This window comes from Corvus brachyrhynchos, unplaced genomic scaffold (genome assembly GCF_000691975.1).
Source record: "Corvus brachyrhynchos isolate BGI_N302 unplaced genomic scaffold, ASM69197v1 scaffold92, whole genome shotgun sequence".
NCBI lineage: Eukaryota > Metazoa > Chordata > Aves > Passeriformes > Corvidae > Corvus > Corvus brachyrhynchos.
The window spans coordinates 3,943,472-3,964,317 of record NW_008236973.1 but is presented as its reverse complement, the minus strand read 5'-3'; the positions used below and the strand labels follow the sequence as shown (position 1 = coordinate 3,964,317).

The following is a 20,846-nucleotide window of genomic DNA, read 5'->3' as shown; positions in this document are numbered from 1 at the left end:
GCAAAAGCACCTGCGCTGAGATAGGCAGATGCTGACGCAGCTGTAATTTCATGAGAAGTTTGGACAGGGAGAGATGGAAGTGATGAGGACTTTTGCTCCAAATGGGAAAGGAGAAACCTCAGTTCCTAGAGATACTCCCAGAGATAGTCCTAAAGATGAAGATGATGAAGACCCTTTGCTCCCAGGGAAGGAGAAGGGCGTCTGTTCTTAGAGATGAAATGCTCCCAGAGATGGGTGAAGAGAACTTTTGTTTCTGAACGGCTCAACCTTAAAATTGTACCCCAAAAAACTTCAAGAGTGGACCCTCGAAAGCAGTTGCAGGAAAAGCTGCAAGTCGGGGGAAGGGACTCACATGCGAGCAGAGAGACTTCTCTTCCTGAATGGACTGAACAAAGTCATTTGGAAGTGGGCGGCTGTCTCGTGATAATGCTTTCATAGCATGAGCAAGAAGAGACTTCTCTTTCTAAATGGACTGAACAAGGTTATTATGGAAGTGGTAAACAGACTGAACATTTTAAGGGTTTTCTTTTTACATTGTCAGTGGGAGAAGGGTGGAAGGTGGGGGGAGGAGGAGAGTTCTAAAGGTGTGGTATAATTTTTTTTCCTTCTTTTAGGTCTGTTAATAAACTTCTTTATATTCTTTCAAGTTTGGTGCCTGCTTTGCGTTTCTCCTAATTCTTATCTCACAGAAGATAAATAGTAATGAGTATTTTGGGCCAAACCACTACACTAAATTGGTGTTTCTGCCCGGTTCAAACCGAACCCGCTACAATAGGCAGTCCCTGGGCTAAAAATGGTGGCACAACTTTCTGTCTGAGGATGATCTGCTAGTCTAGCTGGGTATGCAGCATGCTGCAGTGCTGCAGGACACATATCAGTGCCCTGGAACAAGACCTTCAGAGAGAATTATCCAAGTCTATACCTTCCATTAAACCAGACAGGGACTGGTAAGGTTCCACACAAGACTTTAACTTCACAGGCCCTGCTGGGAACCTAATTCTTCTCAGGACAGAGAAGCATGGAAAATGCCACTATGGTGTGTGGAGAAAATACTTCTATGGGGGAAAAAAAAATGAAATTTCCTTGAGCAAAAAATTATGCAGATACAACCATGATCAAGAATATGAGCAAGTATATTCCACCTCCTTTCTATTTTTCAAAGTTTATTACTGAGAAAAAATACTGCTGAAAGGGAACATATAAAAAGTCTAAATGTCATGGAAGAAATTAAAAAAAAGAAAGGGAGAGGCAAAATATGAATCTTCAAAGATAACAGAATGGAACATGCATGTAGTGGAACAGTTGCAACCTCATTGATGCATAACAAAGAAGATAAACCACTTTTGATTTCCTTACACTGACGAAATCTGATAACTAACCACATGTTGAGCTTCCACATATTGCAGTACACTGTACAGAAACTGCTGGAGAACAAGACCCAGATCTGAACCTATAGTCTTTAGTGACCCTTAATACTGTTGGTTGATGAAGGACAGTTTCATTGTTTTAATAGGAACAAATGTGGGTGAAATTGCCATTTGTGCACAAGACTGCTGAATTGTATAGGGCAGAGAATGAACAGAAAACATCTTTTCAAGAAGAGGAAAAAGACAGCAAGTGAAAGTTTTTTATAGACATTTTGAGACAAGATATAATTTGCATAGCATAATTCTTAGAATCCACCAGTGCTTTGGGTTTTTTTTCAGATCACTGACCATTGCTAAGCATCACAACACTGCATAAAATATGCATCACAACACTAATTTTCAAATTTTATTCCACAAAGGCATGCCATCAGCACAGCATGGCTATAGGTGATTGCATATGAGGGCAGGGAAATCACCTTCCCTCACAGGACAGCCAGTGACTCACAGGGACAATAAACCCTGGAGAATCAGGTGATGCAGCATTGTCAAAAATGGTATTTACCATATGTATGGCAGAACAGAGAGCTGATTTATAGGTCGATAGGATGAGATCATAACTTTAAAGAATTTCTTTTTCCTTATAAAATTAATGACAGGGAACTTGTGGGAAATTAAGTAGAGTGAGGATTAGATTTTGGTGAAGGTGCTGGGCTTTATGTTTGATTTCTGGAATAATGCATTTATCTTTGACGAGATATAAGTAATGGCATTGCAGACAAACACCTAAAATAGAGATGTTCTTAGGCAGCCAAAAAACTGCTCTTTAATAATTTTGCTCCACAGTAGTATTTTTACCTTGATGCTTTCTCAGGAGCAACATATTGCTGATCTTTTCCCATAGTGTTCATTCTTTCAGAGTTTTAAGTGCAGAAATCTTACCTTTAATGTGTTTTACCCTTCTCTGTTCAGTGAAGGCTAGACTTTTTTGGGCTGCAATCTACTGTTACAAAACTTTCATAGAAATCTGTTATCTTTTTTCTTTAAGAGACCACTTTAATTTCTGCTAGATATTAATTTTTGTTTGGTTAATTCTTTTCAACAAGAAAAGCACTGAATATTGTAACACATGAAGTAAAATATACACAGAAATATTGCTAGCTGATAAATCAATTTCTTAATTAAATATCTGGGGATTTGAACTTACCAGAAGACTGAGAAGCCACAAGGTTGCCCAGTATGAAGATCATTAAATATGCCTGAAAGATGGGTCTCATGGTTGGAATGACACAACAGACTGTGAACAGATGAGCAATCATAATATCTGGACTCACTGATCACTTTATATCAGATGCTGGAGGGAACTGGAGGAAATGACTAAAGGAAATAAAAAATGGCATATCTATAGCTACAAACAAATCAGAAGTTCAGGACCTTCTCCGTACAATGTAAAAAACCCAAACCCTCAGAATATGAGTATCTCTTTTGCTAGCTTTATCTTCTCACAGCTGTATCAATCAGAGGAGACCATAGCCCTGATGAAAACCAGGACAAGGTAGCTGTGCAGAGATGTGACCACACAGAATCACAGAATCAATCGCAGAGTCACAGAACAGGCAAGGTTGGAAGGGACCACAGTGAGTCATCTGCTCCAACCTCCCTGCTCAAGCAGGATCATCCCAGAGCACATCATACAGAGTTGTGTCCAGATGGTTCTTGAATATCTCCAGTGAGGGAGACTCCACACCCTCTCTGGACCATCTGTTCCAGTGTGTAGTCACACACACAGTAAAGTTCTTCCTCATATTCAGGTGGAATTTTCTGTGCATCAGTTTCTGCCCCTTGCCTCTTGTCCTATTGCTTGGCACCACCAAGAAGAGCCTGGCTTCATCTTCTTGGCACCATCCCTTCAGATTCTGACAGACATTGATGAGGCCCCCTCTCAGCCATCTCTTCTCGAGGCTGAACAGGCCCAGCTCCCTCAGCCTGTCCTCATAAGAGAGATGCTCCAGTCCTCTTTGTCACCCTCTGCTGGACCCTCTCCAGCAGCTTCACGTCTCTTGTGCTCACCAGCCCAGAACTGGACACTCCAGATGTGACCTCACCAGGGCAGAGTAGAGGGGCAGGATCGCCTCCCTCGACCTGCTGCTGCTCTTCCTAATGCATCCCAGGACAGCACTGGCTATCTTGGCCCCAATGCTGGCTCATGGACAGCTTGTGGTCCAAGGACCCCCTGGTCCTTCTCCGTAGAGCTGCTCCCAGGTAGGTCAGCCCCCAGCCTGTGCTGGTGTCCAGGGTTATTCCTGCCCAGGTGCAGGACCCTGCATTTGCCTTTGTTGAATTTAAGACTGTTCTACCCCAACCATCTGTCCAACCTGTCGAGGTCCTTCTGAAGGGCTGCACACCCCTCTGGGGTATCAGCCACTCCTCCTGGATTTGTGTTGTCAGTGAACTTGCTGAGAAGGCATATTCCCCTTCATCCAAGCCATTGATAAATAAGTTAAACAATATTTGGGCTAGTATTGAACCTTGGGGGACACCACCAGTGACAGGCCTCCAACTAGACGCTGTGCCATTGATTATGACCCTCTGGGATCTGCAGTTCAGACAATTCTCAATTTGGTCATTTTTCCTAGCTGGTCTTGAGCTTTTTCTGTGCTTGCATCAGAAAATGCACAGTAACCTCCTTCTCACACATCTTCTTGGGCAGGTGATCAAGTCACTCATGGTGCATGTGAAGTGCCCTGGGCACACACACCACACTGCCTGTCAGAGACCCCTAGACTACATTTTGCTTCAAATTTCTCAAGAGTAACAGCTTGTCTGCCATGCATGGTACTAGGTATGGGTGGCTGGGAATACACCCAGAAGTGCTGCCATGATTTTTGTTTAGGCTTGTTTTCATTCCTCTTAGATCCCTCCCTAAAATGTTCACTGTCATTTTTAACCCAACAACACTGTTTGTCCAATGAGACCTCTTTCAGCTTGGTCACATCATCAAAATCTGCATGTCCCAGGAAGACCCATTCAAATCTCAGTAATTCTTGGAAACCTCAGCACGACTGTCTGACATACATACAGCATTCTGTTAACTGTCTGGTCCCTGCTTTGATCAGGTTCCTTCAGGGAGTCATTAATTCCTGGAACTAAAGTAACAAGCAACACAAAAGTGAAATACTAAACTAGGTCTTAGGTGATAGTTAATGGAAAGCTAATATTACTCATGGTTTCCAGAGTCAGCATTGCAAAAGTCAGTATCGTAAACAAACAAAGGCAAAGGTCAAAAATCATCTGGTTCCCCAGGACGTGGCAACACCCACATGTCCCCATCTGGGTTAAAACCACATTTTTCTTCCAAAAAACGAGTCATGTCTTTCCTTAGAGAACATGTGAGTGTGACGGAGCCAATTTTGTCCCTTTCTGCTTTTCACACAGGTAAAACACAGTGGACTGCAGACCTCCTAAGGCAGTTCATTGTTTGGAGGGAAGGGATAGAGGAAGACAACAGACAAAGGAAAGATATCTAAAATACCTTCTGGATTATAATTATTTTGATTTTGAGACACTACATCTAAAACAAGGTCTAATTCTCAAGTGACAACACATTTTCACTCACCATTTCCTTCTACTGGGTATGTTGGTACCACAAGTAATTATCCCTCTCACCAGTCTTGTCTTCTTTTTCATATACTGAGGTCAAACAAAAATTAGTCAAACAAAATTTCTCTTTTTACTACTTTGGAACCCAAACCTAGGGCTGAGGTGCTGGGGAATAAAAATGACAACATCTAGGTCAAACAAGCTGCTCATATTAAGCTGATGCACTGTTGAGCTATTTTTGCTACTGCTGAGAGAAATATCATATTTGGCACTAGAGGGATGTAGGGCTTTAGCACCTCCCATCTCCCCCCCCGTGCAGGCAGCCACTGGCCCAACCACCTGCCTCAGGTTCTGCTTACTGGAAGCCAGCTCTGATTACCTGATTTGATTTTTTTCATGATCCTAGTCCATGAACTGATGAAAAGCTGAGAGTGATACCATGGGATCTGTTCTCTCTGAGGATTTTTTCTGGCTGCCTGCAGGAGTGTGGTTGGTTAACTTGTCCATGTCCTCTGGGTCATTGCTCCCAAGAGTACAAGGACAGAGCATTGTCACAATGTGGCTCCTTTTCAGGGCTCACGCACAGTGCAGTTTTGGATTGCTTGGCCTGAGGAAACAGTATCCATCCTGCAACTTCATGGAGGAATAGGGAAAGCAAATGGTGAGGGTGAGCTGAAAAGTAGCAGCCAGGGCTTCTGATGCTGACTGTCAGAAGAGAAAAGTCTTAGGAAGACACACAGAGGATGAGAATAATGCAAGTAATGCAAGTGAATTAAAAGAAGCCATTTTGACTTCATTTTTCATTTTGGATCAAACCACACAAACAGATCTTGGCCCTCTGCCAGCTCCTTCACCCACAGCAGCAGCTCTTGGGCAGCTGCACTTGTCAGCTGCAACCTCCAGCACCCTTGCTAACTTTCATCAGTTTCCTTCCTCTCTTTTTATTCCCCTTTCTATTATTTCATTGGTGGTGTTAATTGGGTCTTGGATCACCACATAGTTCAGCAAAGGAAATTGTCCTAGTTTCTTTTTTTCTTCACTTAGAATGAAAACAATCAGTAGCCTGTGATTAATTTTCATTTACTGTTATTTACTTATTCATGGCCTTGCTAACAGACTCCACATGCCTGAAAAATAGCAAGATTATTTCTTTTTGCAGAAATGACCCCTTTTAATTTTTAGCATTAACAGGATGTGATTTCAGTGTGCTTTGAGTGAGTGGGATAAAGGGAACAGTGACACATTTATATAAAACAGTGAGTCCCATCACTCCATGACAAATCAGTTTAGTCAACTTGAGACAGTGCAGCCCACTGTTGTGACAGGAGAACCTGATTCCCTGTTTTAATATGCTGCAAAGTGCACATGTAAAGACCTCTACTGTACACTTTGGACCCAACTTCTACCCATGGGAAAAGCTTATGGGAGCAATCTTCAAGTGTTCCTGGTATTTTTAAAATTCACATTCTTGTACAATCACTTCAAAAAGTGTCACTTGGTGGTCTTTCCTTGTATCGTCATGGCTTGGCCTTTCTGAGCCTTTTTATGAATGACAGGAAAGAAGTGAAGGGAAAAAACCAAGCAAAGATGACAGGCAGACTGCATGGATGAGCAAGGAGATCTTATCTAAAATCAGACATGAAATGGATTCCACACACAAGAGGTGGAATCTGGTTGATCTTGCAGGGACAGGGTTAGACAAGTCAAGGCCAGCATGGAATTGAATCCGTTAAAGGACATGAAAGGCAACAAGAAAGGATCAACAAGTACGCAAACAGTAGAAGGAAGACTAAGGAAGACAGACTTGCTGCTGTGTGAGTCTCATGCTGTGCAGGGCCTTTGTCTATACAATGGAAGTTCTCTTTGTTACTGTCTGGTACTGACATTAACTGATCCCATATAAATTTCATATCCTTACCTAAAACAATAAGCATGTTTGGTCATTACAAAAAAAAAGTAAATTATCAGTATAAATGTCCCATCAACAACTAAAAAAAAATTTAGTCTTTAAAAAATAGACTACATTAAAATAGAACAGAATAGAATATTTCAGTTGGAAGGGACCCACCTAGTTGGAACGACCATCTAGTTCAACTGCCTGACCACTTCAGGGCCAATCAGAAGTTAAAGCCTGTGATGAAGGGCATTGTACAAGTGCCTCTTTAACACTGACAGACTTGGGGTGCTGACCATCTCTCTGTAAGAAGAGTCTGTTCAAGTGCGCCCTCTCAGTAAGGAAATATTTCTGAATGTCAACTCTGAACCTAAAAAAAAAAAAAAAGAAATCTGTTGGCTGAAGTTAAACATCTTTTTTAAAAAGTCAGAAACGAGCAAGGATCTATACAAAACTAAAAATGAATAGTTCAAGTTATATAGCACTGAAATATTACACGTAAAAAAATTAATGGGTAGTTTACAACAATTTGTTTATTGGATGGGATTACCTGTTTCATTTAGAAAAAATCTTTTTATTATTCCAGTTAATAATGCATGTTCCATTTTTTACTACATTGCTTTGTTAAATTTTATCCTTGCTGTGTGTATCCTTAAAAACATTTGTAATAAGTAATCCATTTTTGTTCTTCAAGTTTGTTTTCTGGAGAAGAGAATAATGAAATTATAAATTCAGGGATGCAGCCACAATTTTGGGAGTATTTTGCATCAAATGGAAACCTGACAGTCATTTATACTTCTATTCTCTTTCTCTTTGCTCATCTACTTATGTCAATGTCACATGTTGGGTCCTTCAACTACAAATCAAAATGACCAAAGTAAATTTTACCATATGGTCTAGAAAGCAATCTGTAGAAGACAGAGTAGCTGTATACAAGTGAATTTATGAAGACTTTTTGATTGCATAATCCTTAATATTATGTAAGGTTAGGATTCTCATGATTTAATACACCTTTATATACATGAATAATAAATAAGACTATGTAATTACATAATTGCAGTATTACACTCCTGTAATGCTAGGAAAGATTAGAGGCTAAATATAATTTCTGTGAGTTTCCGTTACTGTCCTTTGAAGACGTCTGCTGCTTCCATCTCCCATTATGGAGTATTTTGACCTATTTTTGAGATTTCCAATCCTCTGGCACATTCCTTTTCAAAACACCCACACATCTTCCCTTGGTCTTTCCTGGTAAAAAGTGGGGCTCCTGTCGTCCCAGAAAAATTGTGTTGCAGGTGAGGGGCTTTATTCATGTTCCCTGAAGTGGTAAAGAAGCTGAGAGGGATGCAATGGGAACTGATAGTGAACATATATATAGGAAAAAGGTCTGATTTATTAAAGAATATATAAGCCATAATAGGCAGGAAACTGGAGGATTACATGGGAGAAACAAAAACCTAAATATTCACTTTGGAATACGTTTCTGGAAGAAAACATATTTTACTAAAATAAGTACATCTTTCTATCTAGGTACCTTTCCCACACTTAAATAAAAAAGTAAAACAGGAGACAGCAAGAAACTTCGAACTAGTCACTGGTGTTTGCACTGCTAAAAAGAAAGAACAAGTAATGGAGCCAATATAAAACCAGTAATCTTTCCTTCTCCCACCATAAAGCTATTTTCAGCTCCTGGAGTCCATAGTGGCATTCTGTTCTCATTTAACAAGCTCGTGTGAAACTTGACTTCAGTGAAAGCTAAGATGTTAAAAAGGGTACAGGAGGAAAAGAATAAGATTTGGTCTTGATGCTTCTGTGTTTATAGAGAATAGAGACTGCCCCAAGGGTGACATGGGAGGGATAAGACTGCAAGGAAAGCAGGTGACTGCCAAAAGGGTTTTGCCTGCAACATGTGTACCATCTCTCGGGCACAAAGAAGATGGGGCACCAGGCAGGCACTGATTTCATGCTGATGGTCTCTTAAGGTATTAAAGGCTCTTGCACATACTACTGAGTCCCACATGGTCAGGAAACTCCATGAAATGCACCCTGGGATTTCCAGCTGGCTTCCCTCCCCCTCCTCCCCCAACTGCTGCAGACAGTGATGGGGAGGAGATAAGGATTCAGTTTAAGAGGTCTTCCGGAGAAGCATCTGCACATGCAGTTATACAGGAGATACTGAAAGCAAGATAAGAATATTAAGAATGAGTTTTTCCATACTACTTTTAACTTCTTATGAATGCAGTTACTTTCATATGTTATGACTAAATGCAGTTGTTGGATTTTTCTGCTGTTGAGTGCCAAATTTGACATTGTGAGTCAAATTAAACTATTGAAGTAGATCTATTTTGTTGTTTACAACTGTTTGAGATTTTCATTGGAAAAGGACAAGTAACAGGCTGTTCCTGCAGCATCTTTTATGACTGCAGTCATGAAAGCTACAGCACCAGCAGCAAACCAATGCTCATATCCTTCCAGCATGAAGTTAATTTCAAGAAATTGGGATCCAGTTTCAACATGCACTGACATAGCCTTGAAAAGCCAAACATCACCAGATTTTACCCATTGCTGATATGTTGGTATTTCAGAAGCTTGCCAGGTGGAGGGTGTGTTGAAACAAGCTAAATGCTTTCCACACTTAGTCTGTGCTCAACAGCAAAAGCTTGTGGCATCTGTAAGAAAACTTTCTTTTTTTGAGAAAAGAACATAACAGTGTGAAATAATGCTAGACTGAGTAGTCAATAATCTCAGAATGTACTGAGATGACTGCAGATTCTTATCTATGAAAAGCATTTTAATCCTTGTCTCAGGTATTTGTTTTGCAACACAGGTACCACACTCATTTCATTCCTCAGACAGTTTATTGCATTGACTTCTATATTTTTTTAGATAAGAAAAAGCTACCCAAAAATTACAGCATACTAAAAATTCCATTCTTTTGAAATTACCGAGCGAGGAATTTTGGAAACATAGAATTTTATTTTTTGAAATGTAACCGATCTCTGTTGGTATTTTCTTATTGAGAATTTTTATTTGCTTACTCATATCGTTACAATTCTTATTCCACATGGGCTTTGAATAAGAATCATCACTTTTCACCTTTAACATGCCTAAATTCAATCACAGAAAGACCTGCAAAGCTGGTACTTGGAATTGAGCGCTGTGAACCTGTCATACACTGAACAGTTCATTCTAATTTTCGTAACAGAATAAATCTCTCATGAACTTTCTTCTCCTGAAAACTCCCACATTCCACCACTGTTGTTGGCAGTGACCTAAAAATATTCCAGACTGCAATCACTGTTTAAATACATTTTAGTTTGTGTTTATGTTTCAGCCGTGAGTTTAATTCTTGCACAAAATCTGATAAAATCAAAGCTATTTTGAACAGTGTTCCCTTGACCTTGAAATCAGGTATTGAATTAATTGAATTAAGATTAAAATCAGTAATATTTTATGCCAGTCACAGGGCAGTGCAGGAATCAGAATATAAGAGCAGGGAACCGTAAAGGAGAAATATGCAGGGAACAGAATCTCCTTATGGTGATGCTGCTCTCAGGAGAAAAACACACCTCAGTCACAGTGGTGGATTTGTACCCCTACCTGAATCAAGGAAATACAAACAGATCCTTTTGTGCAAATAGCACAGTGCACTGCGCAAGAAACATTTGCTACAGATGGCAAAAATCCTTAATTTTCCAGGGTGTTGAAGACTAATGGGTTTTGCTAGGGTATAAGGCCTGGGAAGGGCTTTTGAATCAAACTTTGGAGGACCCTGAGAAGAGCTACAGATTAGCTGTTGAAGTTTATCTAGAAAGAGTTTGCTCTGAAGATTGTTATCTGCACTGAGCAGCAAGCAGGGAGCAGAGACCCCTGACCTCGCAGACCAAGGACTCACCTACAACATGTCATCTGAAAAGAGAAACAAGGCCTTTAAGTTTTGTTCTTGCTCTAGGAAGATCGTATTGTTTATTTTCTTCTCTTCTTCACCCAGTTCTTTTAGCATCAACTATTTTGAACGTGCCCTCCAGAACAGACATATTTCCACTTTAACTTAATCTGTGTTTTATGAAGGATGGTTTCGATCTGACTAACAGCAAGCACTTTTCACAAAAGCCTGCTGTGATTCTTAAAACAAGCAGTCGAGGCAACCTAGCAATGCCCAGCTCTCTGAAGCATTGCTTGAGGCTGTCCAGGAAGAAGCAGAGCTTCTTCTACAGCAGCAGGTGGTGTGAGAGCTGTCATTGATGGGGGATCAAGGGAAATCATGTCTTCCAATGACGAGCAATAGCTGGGAAAGCCTCCAGCATCTGGCAAGCTAAATGCAAGCAGGTTTGGACTCTGATGGGTCTCAGTAGGGTTTTAATAAATGAGAACTACTGAAAATTTGCTAGGTTTGATATAAATGGACTAAAATATCAAAAGTAAGGTTTCCTAATATTCACAAAGAAACATGAAATGACCACTTTTTATAACTTACCCAAGAAATTGTTTCCTTGTTCTTTTGAGGCATCCTGAATTACACACCTGTCTTCCACATTGTATTAAGGTCAAAGCAGTTTTTCATTTGCAAACACACATAATAAAGTTATTTGTATCTTGTGGACAGCAGAAGGGGGAAGACAAACCAACTGTGCCACCTGGCTGTGGGCTGTATTCCTAGTGACCGTTTCCTGCTGGGTTATGTGGGCTTCATTCTGCTGCGTATTTCTGTCTTCAGCTCAGGAGCTGGTTATCCTTAGATCTTACTATTTAAGACTGAGTTCTTTCTTAGTGTTTTTATGGCCCTGATTATGTGTGTCTGTGTGTGCATAAACACACACCTGTATGTATAGCTTCTATATAAATAGATGCATAAGTACTTGTGTAACTATTTTCCATTACAGATTATTGCTATGTAGACATAGGAGCAGATTCATGTATGTTATTATTTTACCCTGGGATTAATCAGACACTTATAGTTCATATTTCTGGATCCAATGAAATCAGATTTCAAAAGTGATTTCAGTGTACGTCTGAGAACATTGCATAATTAATAGCCTCTGCTGTCCTGGAAGTCTAATATGGCAGTTAATTTGCCTTCCTGGCTCACCCCCACTTGTTAGAATTGGTTCACATTTGTAAATTATACACACACAGCAAGTGAAAGAACTCTCATAGCAGGTGGAGTCTGTGTCTATGCTCAAGTACCTTCAGATGATGGACTTTATACCATAAACATCACAGATTGGACCTAAAATGGGTATTTTTTTCTTGGATTTGACCAGATGTGAAGCACTAGCTGGGAAGAATCCTAACTTACTGACTGTAAGTGTGCCAGGGGAGGTCTCAGGGAGGCAGTGCTGTCCACTGACACAGCCTCTGTCCAGTGCTCCCTGAGACCCCATCCAGTGTGGGGTCAGGAGCAGCTCTGAGACGGCAACAGCTCCAGCTCTGCACTCAGCCTTCAAACTCAGCCTCTTCCACAGGAGGACACAGCCACTTGAACACACATTTTCGAGTGTGAGAATGGGGATGAGTGGGGTGTGTGGTGATAAAATCCTCCACAAACTCTATTACAGCTGGTGAATTGGGGTCAGCGGCTCTGACCCAGGAAGAGGTGACCGGTGTGGCAGAGGAGCCCTTGCAGAGACTGTCAGCTCTTTAGTGATATCAGCTCGTGATTCCAGCTCAGCTCTGCAGGGCAGCCTACAGGCCAAGGCAGACCAGAGAGAGAGATGAGAAGGCTCGTGTGGCTGGTTCCACACGAAGGTAGCTTTATTGTTGGTCCCCTCCAGCGAAGGGGAGAGCCAGGGACGAGAACCCTCTCTGAGAGCCACAGGGGCCAGAGGGCTTGCTTTTATAGGGATACAGGGGATCAGTAAGGACCAATGGGTTACAGAGGATCTGGGATGGGTAAAGAGCAATGTGTCACGAAGGATCTGCATAGGGTCTCCTAAAGGATTGTGGGTCTGTCTTTTCTCGCTGTGACCAAAGTGGTTGCCTTTCCAGGGAGTCCTGCTGGGCAATTGCAAAATCTCTTATCTCTGCAGACATCCCGCCAGGGCAGGGGCTGGGCATACCCCACAAAACTCCTCAAGAGAAAATAGAATCTACTTTTTAAGTTAATGCTCCGCTGTCACTAGTTAAGATGTTGGACTAATGAGTAGCAACTTCATGGATCCCAAGTGTGGATTCTCTGGGGGATACAAGAAAATAAGATGGCTTTGAATGCCTGAGTGCTGAAAAGTTGAAAACTGGATAAATTTTAAAAATTAGCAATTGGTTTCATGCAGAGCTGAGCTGAAAAGTGTGATACAGCCAGGCACAGGCATTGAAAAAGAAGAACCAGCTCCAGCTCTCCCATTTTAGCAACACCAGCAAAGCTACAGTTATCTCTATTTCATGTTAAATTATTCTAGTGCTCTGGTTTTGTCCCGTATTTTATTTCAGAATGAAATGAAGCACAGCTTCCTTTAACTCATCCCATCAATAAGAGGTTCAGTCTTTTTATTTTAATTTTATTGTATATATATTCAATTGGCAAACAAAATTCATATGAAAAACATTATTTAAATGTATATATAATTAAATCTAAAAACATTTAAATCACCAACTGTAAAGCTTTCAAAAGTTAAAATGTTAATTTCTCCAAAGTTCTTATTTCATGGAATGAAAAAATTAAATTATAACTGCAGTAACAGATTAAATAGGTTTTAATAAAAAGACAGAAATAAGAATGTAAATAGTTTGGAAGGCCAAATACATAGTCCTCCAAAATCTCAACTATGTTTAGAGAAAACTTGCCTCTACACAAGATAGCCATGCCTGGATGAAAACTCTTCAGCCATAGCTTATTGGAAATGCTAGGCCTCTTTGAACACACATGGAAGTACACAAGCACCATTTAGCTGACACAGGAGGACTGTGGGAATTATGCATGAGAATAATTAACAGTCTTCTACAGACCTGATTACAGGACAGTGAGCTAATGAAAGCAAAAGTAAATAGACAAACAGAAGTAAATGCACAAGAATGCAGAATAGTACCATGGAAGGAAAACATTTTTAAAGGTGAAAGCAAAAGATTATTGATTTAGAAACTTGTGTTGTGCCTCTGTTTCGCATTTGGGTTTCAAATGTCTTGAAAAATATGCACATGATTTCATGCATAATCAGTGTGACATGAAATTACAGTGACTGCTGATGCAAATGAGGTAATTGTGCACACCAATTATGTGTAATATGCCTGTTGCCTTGTTTGAATAAGCAATTACAGAATTTATAGAGACAAGCATGTTAACTAGGAATGCATATTAGGCACAGAATTACCACCACTTAATTCAGAAAATCGGGCAAAGTAGAATTTAGCTGGGGAAATGGTTATGAATCTTGGCACTTTTCCTAGGCATAAAATTTTAGTTTCATTATATGAATTTCCTGCATTTATACCAGCCTATGTCCCAAAGTGATTTAGAAAATAAATAAGCTCAGTAAATTAGACACAATGCTTAGCTAAGCATATGAACAGTCATTTTGATTACCTTGGCACTCCTCAAATTTTTGTGCAAATCTTTTGGAAGCAGACTTATCTGTGGAGAGCTTTTAATTTTCTGCTGAATTTTGGTTGCACCACTGGCAGATTAAAGAGTCCCACATACTGCCCAGCAGAGGAGGGAGGGAAGAGCCAACACACTGCAAGCAAGCTTTTAGCAGGAGCAATGCCTGATGCTTTTTACCTTTGGACGCTTGGAATCCTTAAATTGCCATTTTTCTGCCTGGACTGAGATGTGCTGTCAGACAGTGCCACAACATCACTCACAGAGGGGTGATAACTCCTGGATCACCCAGACTCTTTCAGAATGCTTTGGCCATTGGCTGATTCAGATAGATTCATCAGTGATTTCTAAGTCTCAAAATATCATGCATATGTAAAAATTCAATTCTCTTTTAGCATTTGTTGCAAATGAAGCCATAATGTGCATTTGTCAACTTGAAAAGCAAAAGTTTTTTTCCATAGTCTCAATTCTAATCAGGTGTTGATTATTCTAAAACAAAGATGGCAATATAAAGAGAAAATTCAGAAAAACTTTTTTTATACTATATAACCTATTTCTAGATCATTTTTTAAAATTGGTTTTTCACATTTTTTCAAATTATAAACAAGATATTTTATAAGAATTTATATCTATTCCAAGTGATAAAATCAATAATTTAGTACTCTTTAAAGAACCCTCAAATGAAGGCCACAGAACTGGCAAAATATCACTTTGAGACCCAATACCACAAATTTGTTTTTAACCCACTGAGGATATATCATTCCTTTTAATTGAGCTGCTTGCATGTGTAAGACTATGTGTGCCAGTCATGAGGCTAAATCATGTATTTAGGAAATTGCCTGGAGTTCCGGATTGTGGCTGAATTATTTCAGCTATTGGAAGTTTACGTTTTACGTGTTTGCAAAACCAAGAGAATATGCTGGCAAAAATCAAGTCCCCAGAATACCTAACAAAGTATATAGATTTGGGACCAACCCTTTAACCCTCATGGGAACCTCAGCAGAAACCTGAAGTGTATCACCTAAGCTGTCCTTCTTTTGGCCCCTGGTGTTGATACCATAAACTCCAGCATTTCAGTACCTGAGATTCATGTTGCATAATTATGTTTTTAATACTGGTAGGATTGCAGAGATGTGGAAACAATCTAGTTCTCTTTAAAAACGAAACAAAGCAAGCCAAAACAAAATCCTAAAACACCCTATCATCCCTTCCTCCTTCCTTTATCTCCCTTCCCCTGTCCTCCAAGGAAAACATGATGGATCTGATCAGCCTAATTTCTAGTTTCATCTGTATGCGAAAAAGTCACGCTGTCTTATAATTGGTTCAGAAAATAATAATCATCTGTTTTGAGTTTCTCCAAGAGTTAGTCTATTTTATTCATTCAAGTTCATACTTAACATCAGTTCCCCCTCAGTATGGCAAGATTTAAGGCCTTATCACTTCCTCCTGTCTGTTCACTACAACTTTCTGATGAACATACTTATTTTAAATGCATAGGAATTGTTTGCAACCTCTTTGCAGCCCCAGGGTTCCTGTGTCCACTTCAGGTTTGTAAAAGGTTTCAGTGTTTAAAAGATTCTTTGTGATTTTTCCCAGCTCTGTGAGTTTGTCTTTTCTGACAAAATTTGTGTCACTACATATTCCTGCACAGACTTCAAAAAAGGTTTTTTTGTATAAAAATCTTCCTGTTAAAAATGGGAATATGAGAGAAATATTTTTTTTTATGGGTAACTGCCATTTTCTTACTTTTCTTGTAGAAAAATTATGAAATCTATTTTTCTTTGGTTTTTTTTTTTTTTTAAAGCATTTTGCATTGTTGTGGTTTTTACAAAGACAGAAATGTTTCAAATCAGAAAGATCTGATTTCAGGTAAACTTTCGGAACACTCGTAAAGTGCCACTCTGGTAAGTAAGTATATGTAGTATATAGTGTTTGGTTTTGTCGTTTGGCAGCTTTTCCAGACTGGGTTCTGGCCGGAGAAGTTCAGGAATCTATGTTTACCCAGCAGTGCTGCCTTCATGAAAATATGTGAGAATAACACATAAACATCTGTGTCTCACTTGTTGAAGAGCTATGATTAGTATTGTGTTTTTATCTACAGTAATATATTTTAATTAGTTCTATATTGCTAAAAACTACTATTTAGTGTAATAGAGTAAGAACAATTGAAATTTTCAGTGAAACATGTCTCAGAGTCTTGAGATTTCAAAAACCCCAGACTTCTGTTTTACATACTACTGGCTGATGCAGAATGATGTTGATTCATGTCAGTCTTGTGATGTTTTACCACTTCTTTCATCTGTTCTCAAGTGAACCCATATATGTAAAAGTTTATGAACATAATATTGGAAAGGAAAGTTAACTTCATGCATTTCGTCTTACCTCTGGTTTGTATTTTGAACTAAGAAATTACCAACTGTAACCTGAACTATTTCCCTTTGTTTCAGTCCATGATATCAAAATGCAGCCTCTTCAGAGGATTAAAACTGTGATGAAAATTCAACACCAAAAAAAATTTTTAATACATATTCTTTCTTTCCATTGTCATAAAGAGTGATAGTAATCCTACGTATTTTTTTAAAATTCTGTACTGGAATTCAATATTTGTATTTTATGACTATGGGTTTAATTATGTCTCTTTTTTTATGTGTGTTTCATTGAATAAGATTTTATTTCATTGTTTTCTTTCTTGTGTTGATTAGAAGTGAATTTCTAGTATAGAGGAAACTCCTCACATCCACCTGCCAAGCCTTTCTAAGAAGTCCCATGTCATATTCATCCAAAGTTTGAGGTCTCCCTAAAAATGATGCTGTCTCAATATGCAACAGGTGGTGCTGGGCACTTAGTGAGAGCTTTCTATCCCGTCTCCCATTATCTTAGTCCAATACAGCAGAATGGGATATAATGGCCTGGGGAGAGCTTGGATTCTTTGCTACTCTGGAAGTCTTTGTAGTGCCAAAGAAATCAAGGAGATAAGTGGGCATTTAATGACACACCCTTGCGCTGAACAAATGGCTGCCTATCATCAACTAGCTAAATATGTTTCTACTCCCTTGGGTCCCAATTTACCTGTATTTCTGAAAAATTGTATCAGAATCGCAAATTTCAGAAGGTAATTGTTCAGTTACTCTTAGGTTATTTGTGCCCCAAGTAGTACTGAAGATTTAAAGCATAGGGCTGGAGAGAAGAGCTGCTCAGGCATAGAGGCATGAGTCAAGTGAACTATTTATATACTCCAAAGGTGATCCTTTAAAGAGGATGATCCTGTAAAGAGGATGGAGATGCCGTCCATCTCTCAGGAGATCTAACAATTGTCTGCCTTCAGGGAAGACAATTTTTTATCCAGGAATGAGGTCCATGGTGTTAACCTTTTGTTATCTGAATTGATATTAACAACAAAATGTTCTCATGCATTTTAATGGCTGATTACACTGAAGATTGCCTGAATCTAGAAGAGCAAGAATACAAAAATACTCAAAGCAAGGTGATATCTTAAGCTTCTCTGTCTAGATAGAGTGTATATTAACTTTTTCACAAATGCTAGTTATTTTGGGGCAGAAGGGGGACTCTTCAGCCAGGAAATTTTCTTGCTTTTTTATCCTCTGATCCAGCTGCAGGTTCTACTGATTGCTGAGAAGACCCTTCAGTACAAAACTAACTGGAAATGAGCACAGAACCATATTCTTAAATGGGTAAATCTGCTTAAAGGATGAAGGGGAAAGCCAGTCTCTAACAGTCTTTTGCACTAGAAGCAGCTTGGGTTTTTTTCTCAACAGTCCCCATTTTATTTTCTTTGTGAGTTGTTTTAAAAAGGAAGCAGGGGCCCTTCTCAGAACTTTAGCAAATATAATTGGATTTCAAATGTTGTTTTCAAACAAACCATAGAAAAGTTGAGGATGGGGAAATATAAGCAAGGTTTTGTAAAATGCTGTTGTACATGCAAACGCATGTTTTGAGTTAAGTTAAGCTCACTTCTGGTAACAATGTTAACTTTGTGATGGCCATGACCAGAAGGCATATGGAGAATGGAGGGTGGCAGTCTTTATCAAATTAGATCTAAGAGGAAGAACATGTACTTAGGGGTTGGAGTGAAAGCTTCTCTGGACTCAGGCCCAGAGGAAAGCTAAAGCACAGGGTTGAATTAAAACCTTTGGATAAGCTGAGATCCATGCAGTCACACCAAAGTGAAATAGAAATATAGATTTTTAACTTTTAGTAGAAATATATGCTAAGTGCCTTAAACATTAAAAAGTTGCAGCAGAGATCTTAAACAAAGTTCTTAATGCAGCAGTGTTACCTTTTCACAGAATTCTTTACTTTAGACAAAATATAGATAGAACTATACCGTTCACATTTTTTTAGATAGAGTGTTCACATAAACAATAAGAGCTGATAGAAACTGTATACGCAAATCTGTGTACTACCTATGTAACACTTGTGTAAGACTTACAACTGTTAGACCAGGATAGGTTAAGAAAAGGAAAACTAGAATTGTCTGTTAATCTTATTGGTCAATTAACAAATATAGTCCACACTTCTGTAAGAAAAAATACAGAGCATCTAGAATTAGAAGAAGAAGCTGTTTTCTGCCTGCTGTTTGCTGTTGCTGCTTAGCTTTATCATGTAACCCCCTTTGAACTCTGCCTTCAAGAAAGCTATGAGACAATGAAATAAAGAACTTAGCAGAACAGCAGTGTCCTCTGCTCTCTTATCCTGGTCCGAGAAGGAAGGGTATCCCGTCAAAAGCTCAACATTTAGGGTACTTTTTTTTTTTCTCCTTAGTATTTTTCAGAAGGAAATCTGGAAAGGGCAAGTAGAGACTGGGAGGGCTTATGGAAAGATCATATTTTTTTGGAGCTGGAAAGAAGGATTCTGCTTTTGTTAAAGAACGTCTTTTCAAGATTAGTTTTTCTATTTACTTCTGTTTAAAATGTGGTACTGGTATGGAAAATCAAGCTGAAAATTTGTATCTGCTTTTCCTGAAAATTTTCTCTTTTGACTTGGTATGACTCTTTTAACTTTGGGTATGATAGAGTCCCTGTGCACGTGAAAGGAAGCAAAGTAGTTTCTATGCTACACTGATATGTCATAACTAGATAGTTATATTCCATGCTTTTCTTTTCTGAAACCCATTCAGCTACAGAAATTTTCATGAATCCATGGATAGCTGCAAGGAAATACTGTTTGGCCCAACCTTTTGCGCAATCCCAGTTACATGCTTACTGTAGAAGGTGCTTCAGGGATGTGGAGTATTATGGAAGAAGGCTTCGGTGGATTGTTTGTCCCTACGGGGTCCTCATGGACCTGCCCAGGCGGCGCTCTCCCAGCACCTACGCGTGCACACGATCTCACCTTCGCAGTGGTTGTGAACAGCTGCTCACACACACGGTCTGTGCACGAACCGGAGACAGAGAGGCGAGAGGGGTTCTCTGCAGGCAATTCTGAGGTGTTTAATGGCAACACCGCGAAGGGAACAGAGGCAAGAAAGAAAACCCAACTGAAAGCCTGCACTTGTTTTATCCTGAAGACTCCCAAAGGTGGGCAGAGCATCCAAAACCAATAATCTGAGGGCTAGGGGGCAGAGGCAAGGTTGAATGGCATAAGAGGGGCCAATGGGAAAAGGGATAGGATGGGGAGAGGGCCAGTGACCAGCAGAATCTAGACAAAGAAAGAACTTCCTAGCACAGTGTTGTAAGGGGAGACCACTTTTAAGGCAACTCTAGGGGTGTACTGTGGACTTAGCCACCGCAACAGAGTATCCATAAAAACTAGTTGTGGAGATTCCAAGGAAAAAGGGCTTCCTCTGATTGCACACTCACACAAGGTGGGACTGTCACATGTCTATCAGTTTGCATAGCACTTCTAAAGCTAGCAAATTCTATCTTTAAGAGATTTAGAAGCAATAAATACAGGCTTCCCACCTCTGCTGCTCCTCTGCCCCTCTCCCATATAAACCCATTAATGTTCCTTTAACTGAGTGACTTTCAGAGCAGAGGCTTTCTTGGTTCATTACGTGACAAGAGGACCAAACTCACAGCTAAGAAAGGGTCAGGAAGAATGGTCAGTGTGTTTCAACACAGGCATTGATTCCATGCTCTTCTGCCTGAGTGGAAAACAATGCCATAATGGAACTGCTTCAGTTTTATCTTACTTTCCCCTGGTGTAAATTGTGTGAGCTTGCGAAATGGAATTTTTCTGTTTTTCTCCCCATCCTTCAGTTATCAGCCGTGAAACTACAAAAGACAATATTTTCATCACTGTTTTGCTAATTAAAGAAGCCCACCTTATGCTGCAAGGAAAGTTGTAGGTGGCTGCAGCCCACCTCTGCCACCTCTCTCACCATGGATAGCAAACATAGTGTCAATCAAGTTCATGATCTATCTCAGTTCCGTGTTTAAATACAAACATAAATCAGGGATGAATACATTCAGATTAGTAGTGATGATAAACTGGA

At 39.7% G+C, this 20,846-nt stretch overlaps 1 protein-coding gene across 10 annotated transcripts in view; it reads right to left on the bottom strand.

The window, feature by feature from the left end:
• Positions 1-5,440, bottom strand: part of CRLF2 (cytokine receptor-like factor 2) — an 18,530-nt gene extending 13,090 nt beyond the window's left edge. For 2 of the 10 annotated variants that reach the window (XM_017728562.1, XM_017728568.1), the window contains exons 1-3: positions 5,344-5,433; positions 4,981-5,054; positions 2,572-2,741 (exon numbers count right to left, since the gene is read on the bottom strand). In XM_017728562.1, coding sequence (XP_017584051.1) covers positions 2,572-2,683 — 112 coding nt within the window. In that variant the 5' untranslated portion in view covers positions 2,684-2,741; positions 4,981-5,054; positions 5,344-5,433. Of the gene's footprint in view, positions 1-2,571; positions 2,742-4,980; positions 5,055-5,343 lie in introns of all 10 variants that reach the window. The other 8 variants (XM_017728566.1, XM_017728570.1, XM_017728565.1 and 5 more) reach the window with 7 other exon arrangements.
• Between the last annotated feature and the right edge of the window lie 15,406 nt (positions 5,441-20,846).